This window comes from Salvia hispanica, chromosome 3 (assembly GCF_029641045.1).
Source record: "Salvia hispanica isolate PSC_SH4W2 chromosome 3, Shi_PSC_v1, whole genome shotgun sequence".
Taxonomy (NCBI): domain Eukaryota; kingdom Viridiplantae; phylum Streptophyta; class Magnoliopsida; order Lamiales; family Lamiaceae; genus Salvia; species Salvia hispanica.
In genome coordinates, this window is record NC_142694.1 from 10,004,187 (window position 1) to 10,012,500 (window position 8,314).

General features: G+C 42.7%; 2 protein-coding genes across 3 annotated transcripts in view; both read left to right on the plus strand.

Moving 5' to 3' along the window:
- Positions 1-3,589: 3,589 nt before the first annotated feature.
- Positions 3,590-6,545, plus strand: LOC125216940 (phosphoglycerate/bisphosphoglycerate mutase family protein). 2 transcript variants are annotated; one of them, XM_048118731.2, is made up of 9 exons: positions 3,590-4,022; positions 4,452-4,557; positions 4,647-4,863; positions 4,965-5,086; positions 5,335-5,433; positions 5,576-5,629; positions 5,731-5,829; positions 5,902-6,009; positions 6,087-6,545. In XM_048118731.2, the coding sequence occupies exons 1-9, from the start codon at positions 3,619-3,621 to the stop codon at positions 6,447-6,449; spliced, it is 1,572 nt and encodes a 523-aa protein (XP_047974688.1). In that variant the 5' UTR covers positions 3,590-3,618; the 3' UTR covers positions 6,450-6,545. The 2 variants fall into 2 exon arrangements, with proteins under 2 accessions (XP_047974688.1, XP_047974689.1); XM_048118732.2 differs by having other exon boundaries at positions 3,592-4,022; positions 4,968-5,086.
- A 1,411-nt stretch (positions 6,546-7,956) lies between these two features.
- LOC148930143 (uncharacterized) overlaps positions 7,957-8,314 on the plus strand; it is a 1,974-nt gene continuing 1,616 nt past the window's right edge. Inside the window, exon 1 of the mRNA XM_089066466.1 lies at positions 7,957-8,314. This exon is cut by the window's right edge and continues 1,107 nt beyond it. The gene's annotated coding sequence lies outside the window, so the exon portion shown is untranslated.

Here is an 8,314-nt window from a genome sequence, read left to right on the forward strand (position 1 = left end):
CATTGATACTACTATAGTATTTATACAAAATGAAAATCTAAAACTATAAAGATCACATATAAGTATTGACTTCACGTGCTCAATTTATTTTCTCTAATATAATCGATAATGATTTCTCAATTCGAATATTTGATTCATCCGCAAAAATCATAGTACTATTAACTATGCTACGTTTCATTATATACAAGTGCAATTTGACTCTGTAATAAACAAATTCGATATGAAGACAATGTTCAATTATGGCTTAATTGGGCTAAGATTACACCATTTCAAATAAACACGTTAAGTTGGTCTTTAGTCAAGCAGGTTATACAAGATTGAGCCTTATAAGAGCATCCACTATAGGGGCGGTGCGCCGGCCGCCCCCATCGCGGCTTAGCCGCGGCGGTCTATAGGGGAGGAGGCGTCCGCCCCGCGGGCGGACGAATTTTCGGGGGCGGACGGGCATTCGCCGCGTTTGCGGCGAGGACGGGGCGATTGAGAGAGAAGCGCGGCGGCTGCCGCGCCTATCTATTGTGCGGCGACGCCGGCGCGGTGGTCGCCGGTTTTAATATTTTTTTATTTTTTTTTAATTTCGAATTTATAAAGGTTTTTTTATAAATATTCCTCCCATTTTCATCTTCTCTCCACACACATCTTCACTTTCTATCCAAATTTTCTATCTCTAAAAACATTTCGATTATGGATGATTTGTGGAATCAAGCATGGGATTCTTTGATTCAAAAGGTGCAGAGGGAGGCCGACGAGGAAGCGACGGCGGCGACGGCGGCGGCGATCCCTCGTGAGATTCGTCATCGTCGGACAATCCCACGGGACCATGTCGGAGCGGCTGAGCGGCTTATGGCCGACTACTTTAGCGCTGACCCTCGTTACCCGGCTGAGATTTTTCGTCGGCGTTTCAGAATGTCGCGACCGCTCTTTACCCATATAGCGACGACATTGGCGGACCGGTTCGAGTGCTTCACGCTCCGGAGTGATTGCACTGGCCGGATCGGGCTGTCTACTTTGCAGAAATGCACCTCTGCAATTAGGCAGCTTGCCTATGCCGGACCGGCTGATATGTTCGACGAATACCTACAGATGGGTGAGACGACTAGTCTAACTGTGCTCCGGCAGTTTTGTAAGGGCATTCGGGAAGTCTTTGGTCCGGAGTTCCTACGAAAGCCAACCCCTGATGAGTGCCAGAGACTGCTAGATATGCACGGTGCGGTGCACAATTTCCCAGGCATGATGGGCAACATTGATTGCATGCATTGGGAGTGGAAAAACTGTCCGGTGGCGTGGAAAGGCCAGTTCACTACCGGTTTCAAGCAGAAACATCCGTCGATGATCCTCGAAGCCGTTGCTGACTACCGTTTGCGGATCTGGCATGCATATTTCGGTGTTGCAGGTTCGAACAACGACATCAACGTTCTGCAGTCGTCGCCTATCTTCAATGATGAGTGCCGGGGAGAGGGTCCGCAGATCAGTTTTGTAGCAAATGGCACGCAGTATCGCATGGGATACTATTTGGCAGATGGAATATACCCTCATTGGCCCGTATTCGTCAAGACACTTCGCCAACCGGCTGCAGCGAAGAGACAATATTTTGCGCGAAAACAAGAGGCCGCTAGGAAAGATGTTGAGCGAGCTTTTGGTGTGCTCCAAGCGCGATGAGCCATTCTACGCTGCCCGGTACGAGTGTGGCACGAAGATGATGTCGCGGATATTATGGTAGCATGTATCATATTGCACAATATGATAATAGAAGATGAAGGATTTGCTGCAGAACGTTGGGCGCCGGAAGATGGTGCAAGTACAAGTCACGGCGTTGCATCCGCGCCGATACAGATGGGTGTACCACGTAGTAATGAATATCTGATCCAACGTTTCGATGATATACGCAGGACAACATCACATGACCAACTCCAGGTCGATTTGATTGAAGAGATCTGGGCACGTAGGGGAGGCGGCGTAGCGTGAAGAACATGTGTGATTTTCCGTAGATCAAATTTTCGTTGTAATTTTCCCCTCACTTTAATCCGATGAAAATTTAGTTTTCAATTTTAATTTTATTGCACTAGCCGTTTTTGTCTAATTATAGTCCGATAATTTTAATTGTTAATTGAATTAAAAAATACAACAACTAAAATAAAGTGAAATTTGTCCACCAAAAAGTGTCCACTATTGCTGCGGACACTTTTTTTTGTGGCTGTGGACAAATAAAATGGAGCTATGGACAAAAAAAAAATTGTCCACCAAAAAGTATCCACCTATAGTAGATGCTCTAAATATTATTTAATTGGTTAAATAGTATTATCAAAAACATACTAGTGTGAATGTCACGTAGGGCCTTCAATTATGAATGCTTAATCCCATATAATCTCAAACTAATATAATATCGTGCAATCTCAAGTTCATCTCAAATAACTGAACCCCTTTCAAACATTAGTCACATTTAATTTGCAATAGCATTTAGAGTAAAGGCCAAAATTGGTCCTAAAAATATGGTCATTTACCTTTTTGTCCTAAACTTTATCATTTGGAATTTTTGGTCTTGCACATATGGAAATTTGATCATTTTGGTCATCCGTCAATAGTTCCGTTAAAAACTAACGGTCAACGACGATTTTGACCAAATTAAACTCTTAATTTTGATTTTTAAGTCACTAATTAATCTCCTAATTATTTAACAAATATCCAATTAAAATTAGAATTAACTCTAGGATTTTTATTTTATTGGCGGAGGCGGGAGTAATGTCGGCTGGATTGGGCTGAAGCAGACGAAGCGGAGATAGATGAATCATCGGTGGCTAGCTTCACAGCGGCGGTGGCCTGAGCCGATAGTTTGCGGACTTTTTGGGGACAAATTGAAATTTTGGAGGGATTGTGGGGATTGTAGTGGGAGATCTCGGTGGGGATGGTGTGGGATGCCTCGGGTACGGAGGTGGCGGGCTGGGGGTGAAGGATTTGGAGATTGGGGTCGGATTTGGGCGGTGATGGATGGGAGTTAGAATCTTGATGCGAATTGGATTTTTCGATTTGGGATTCTGGTTTAGGTAGGGCTTCGATTTGGGTGTGAGCCTGCTCACCCATGAGAATCTGTTGCAGCGTGGAGGGGTAGTGAGGGAGAAGGTGTCGGCGGCGGCGGTGACGATTGGTGGGGATTATGAAGGAAGAAGATGAAAAATTAAAGGAATGAAGAAGAAAGTATTAAGGAGATTAATTAGTGACTTAAAAATCATACTAATTAAGAGTTTAATTTGGTCAAAATCGCCGTTGACCGTTAGTTTTTAAGGGAACTATTGACAGAGGATCAAAATGATCAAATTTCCATATGTACAAGACCAAAAAATTTAAAAAATAAAGTTTATGACCAAAAAATAAAATGACCATATGTTTGGACCAATTTTAACCTTTAATTGAATCTAATATGTAAAAGGCTACGAGACCCAATTTGAATTTGGGCTTCGAAGCTTCTTATTGGGCCTCATGAATTTAAATTATCATTAATCCGTTAAGAAAAAAAAAACCGTCACTATCTTTTACCGCCAAAAAGAAATAGCAAAAAAAAAAATATCAGCCAGAAAAAATAAAAAAGAAAAAGAAAAGAAAAACAAGTTCCAATCAGAAAGAAGCATGTCCTCCGCTACTGCGCTAACGTCTCACCTCTTTCTCCTCCACAAAACCAACGATTTCTCCCACCGCCGCCGCCGCTGCGGCTGCCGGCGGTCGATTTTCAAGCAATCGAGACTTCATCTCGTGAAATCCTCATCAAGCCTGCAGGAGGAGATCAAGGTGCCTCCTCCTCCAGCAGCGAATGAGTGGGGCGAAGTGCCGGCAAGCTGGGAGAGCATTCCTCTTCCGCCGGTGACGGCGGCGAAGAGAGTGGTGCTGGTACGGCATGGGCAGAGCACGTGGAATGCTGAGGGACGCATCCAGGGCAGCTCCGATTTCTCGGTGCTCACACAGAAGGGCGAATCTCAGGCCGAAACATCGCGCCTCATGCTTCTCGATGATTCCTTCGATGTTTGTTTCTCGAGGTATTCTCTGTGTGTTTTGTTTTCACCGATTGAGTAGTTATTAGGCAGCATTGTGGTGGTATTGAGCATGGATTTCGTCTTAGTTTTGATCTAGGAATTGTGATTGGATTAGTGTTGGAGTTGATTTCATGTGAATTTAATTTTAGATATTTAATATTGGAGTTCCTAATCTGTATTTGATACTGTGCCATTTGAAGAGGCGAGAAATGAAGAAAATTAATCGAATAATTTATGGTTTTTGGCTGCTGCTGTTTTCCTTAGATGGTCTTTGGTTTGTTAAAAGCTTTGGGTCTTTCTAGTGAATTTGTGTGGATTATATTAGACAATGAACAAATTCCGAAGGCTGTTGTGATTTTTTCATTTTTGTAGTATCTGTTTTGGTCCATTTGTCGAATAGAAGTGTCATCTTTGTGGTTTGAGACGTTGCAGTCCGCTGATTAGATCCAAGAGAACTGCAGAGATCATATGGAGTTCTCGCGAGGAGGAGATCATTACGGACTCCAACTTGAGGGAAATTGATCTCTACTCATTTCAAGTTAGTAATTTGCCTGATGTTTTTCGTTTGGCACGTCTGTATTACTGTATAGTTTGAAATTCGCATTCAGCTTTCGCTGCTCTTTGTAGGGCCTTTTGAAGAATGAAGGAAAAGCTAAGTATGGTGCAGCCTTTCGCCAATGGCAAATAGATGCACCAAATTTCAACATTGATGGCCATTATCCAGTGAGGGAGCTATGGGCGAGAGCAAGAAGCTGTTGGACAAAGATCCTTACTCATGAAAGCAGATCGATACTTGTAGTTGCTCACAATGCTGTCAACCAGGCACTTGTTGCCACAGCTATTGGTACTATGTTTATTGTTTTTGTTTTACTCTTGTCAAATGTGAACGCCTATCGTCTTTTCTACTGTAATACAATCTATGTATGTTTGGTTGTCGTTCACAAGTAGGACTTGGCACGGAGTACTTTAGGATTCTACTTCAGAGCAATTGTGGTGTGAGTGTGTTGGACTTCACTCCGGATCCTGAAGGGGGTTCCCCACAGATATGTGTTAATCGTCTCAACCAGGTATTCAAAAGCATCAATTAACTCGTTTCTTATTGTCATTGCGTGATTTGTTACATTATCGTTTGAGAAAGTTTTAGACGATTAAAGATCACTATAGCTTCTATGTGCTATGGATGTAGTTCTTCATCGTACAGCTTAAATGAATCAATCACTTGTTTTCTGTTAATCTTCAGCTGTACACGAACACGAAAGAATAATGTTGTTGTAGTTTGATTTAAAGGTCACATACTTTAAATGTAATGATGCAGACACCAAGTTCGCCTTTAGGGTCTGGAAGCTCAGCTGGAAGGAAATCCACTAAGCGGATTATACTTGTAACTCACGGCCTCCCTCAGAACGATGTGGAGGTAATGAATTCAGTCGTTTTCTGCAACTAAGCTTTCTTTGCAGCAGCCATCTATGATCAGATTAACAAGTCCACTTCTGACTCGCCCGTTTCTTGTTCTCGTTCGTGTTGATTTTAGAAGTGACGCGCTTGTCTTTTATCAGGGCAGGGATCCTTCCTCTGCAGATTCACGGATGAACATTCTTGCGATGATACAGGTTTTGCATCTCTCTTACATCATGCTCCTTTTTGCTTGCTATTTAGGGCCGATTTTCGTGCAATTGGATATTGTTTAGTTCCTTAAAACTACGAAAAACAGGCACAGAAGACTGCAGAGCTACTTCTTGATGTTAAGGTGAGAACCATTGTCAGCAGCAGTTCAAGAACAGCCCTTGAGACAGCAGATGCAATTTCCAAAGTAAGATGCTTTCTTTTCATGTAAAAGTGTGTGTGTGTGTGTGTGTTCCATAATCTGATATGTAGTCTGTAGGTCCAAGAAGCTGCTGACTGCTTGGGAGCCGACTGTGTGCCCCGCTATGTGGAATCGAAGCAAATCCCCGACCTTGATGTCGACAGCATTCTCAAGCAGACGAAACAAGTAAGATAGAAACCATCAAGCACGTTCTCTAGGCCATGTTTGTGAATCTTGTTTGTTTCCCTCCCCTGTCCGTGCAGGACATGGCGCAACCCGGTTGGCTGAGGGGGTCCGAGGATCACGTGGTGCAGGCGCTGTGGGACCAATCGAGGGCTGCGTGGGGGAGTTTGGTAGGTGAACTTTCAAATGGAACATCAGAGGGTGAAGATGTTGTGGTTGCAGTTGGCCATCCAGCACTCAACATTGCAATCATGGGGCATTGCTTGAACCTCACAAAGGAATGGCTGGGATCATTCCATCTCGACGCGGGCAGCATCACCGTCGTCGACTTCCCAGACGGCCCCACCGGGAATGGCGTGATCCGGTGCATCAACTACACCGCCCATCTCGGCCGGTGGTCAATCCCGATCACGAGATCAACCATCGATGACGAGAACTTTTGAGCGTCCCACCACATTTGTAAAAATTGATCATGAATGAGACATTGAAAATAATATTGAGCATCATAAACATAAAATGAAGCAAATATTTCATACTAATATATTACAAAATGAAATTAACAACAAAATACAGAAAGAGAAGTCTCTTTTCTTCCCTCTTTCTAAACCAAATGACAGAACTAGCTAGACCCTTTCAGCAATAGTCATCAAAACCACAAAACACAAAGTCGTGTATTACAACAATCAATTCAGCAGCTGTCAATTCCTCCTGTTAGCAATCTGCATCTTGACATATTCAAGTCGCATAGATTCCTTCATGTTCACGAACAGTTGCATAGCAGCAACTGTACCAGACCACATCACTTCGCAAAAGGCAACGTTGATTTCCAAACTTAAATTCATCGATATACTGATTTCTAAGAATTTTTCAAAGAGGTCACAATCTTCATCGCTTGTCTTGTCTGGTACGCAGGTCTGTGTGCGTGCTCTGCCCGTATTTATAGTCCGTGTACTTCTTCCCGAGCTCATCGTTGCCCATTTAGTGCGAGCACAGCACGTCTCCCACTTCTGCCACAGCTCCATATCACCCGCCTTAATATCCTCCTGTGTGTAAAATGTTATTAGAGGCAATATAACAGATACTCGTCAGTCCGAGAGTCTACTTTTGCCAGATTGGTCTATCCTCCATAAGAGTCTCGTTTCCCTTTTTTACTATATGTAATAAAGTATTAACATTTTGTATGTCCTCTAATAGGAGTCTCATTTCACTTTTTTACTATAAGTAGCAAATTATGTTAACATTTTGGTATGTCCTCGAATAAGAGTCTCGTTTCACTTTTTTACCAAAGTGTTATTAGAGGCAAGACCAAAAACACTCCCTCCGTCCGTAGTCTACATTTGCATTTCAGTCTGGCCTCCATTAGGAATCTCATCTCACTTCTTTTACTTCAAGTAGTAAGTAGGGCACATGTTCGCCTAATTTATTTCACTCACGTAGCATTACAAAACAATATAAAAAGTGGGACCTAAGTTCTACTAATATTTTCAACGCACATTTCTTAAGCAGTGACGACACAAGTTGCATATGATAGCTAGTTTCAACTCACATTTCATTAAGGGAACAGAATCAAATTGATTCAAGAGCATACCAGTTCACAAGACGAGTTGCGTATCATGGCCAAAATCTTGTGGCGCATCTCTGAAGCAGTAACGGGATCCTTGGTTCCGAACGGTAAGTTTGCTGCGATCGCCCTGTCGATGAAAGTGCGATGCAATTTTTCCCATTCGTCTTGCTCGGGAATCATTTCTGCTTCTACTTCGCCATCAACATTTTCCCATTTGTGTTCCTTGAAGATAATGTTCCTTAGGCGTCCGGTTTTTACTTCACCGTCAACGTATTCATGGAATACAGAGATGAGAACCTCAACTAGCGGTGTGTTCCATCTACTAGGGCACGTATCTGCCATAGTGTTAACCTATGCTTGATCACATCAAACACATCACCAAAAGAAGAGACATGTCATCACACTACTCCTAGCTGGAAAGATGTTCTGCTGCAGGGAACCAAGAGAATGGATAAGAAGGAGTGTGGCCACCACATTACTCCACACGCTAGCCACTGTGTTGTTCCACGTATATAGTCTGTTAGAAGTTTTGTTTGTATCCATTCCATTCCAGAGGGTTCCATTGATTAGTATAAGATGCAATAGTATTTTGTCTTCCTTCTCAACGCATATGAATTATCAAATTACAATCAATGAAGCATCTTCATTTTGAGTTACTTTCTACCCAACTTTATTCATGCTTTTCCTCTTTTCCTATTTTGGTATCAGAGCCTAGGTCTTCCTAGGTTCTGTAACCCTCCTCAT

Bases quoted from the DNA above. Each gene is read 5' to 3' on its own strand.
- LOC125216940 (XM_048118731.2), top strand. From the start codon at position 3,619: ATGTCCTCCGCTACTGCGCTAACGTCTCACCTCTTTCTCCTCCACAAA. The intron at 4,558-4,646 runs GTTAGTAATTTG...TGCTCTTTGTAG, and splicing joins TTGATCTCTACTCATTTCAA to GGCCTTTTGAAGAATGAAGG. The intron at 5,830-5,901 runs GTAAGATGCTTT...TGTAGTCTGTAG, and splicing joins CAGCAGATGCAATTTCCAAA to GTCCAAGAAGCTGCTGACTG.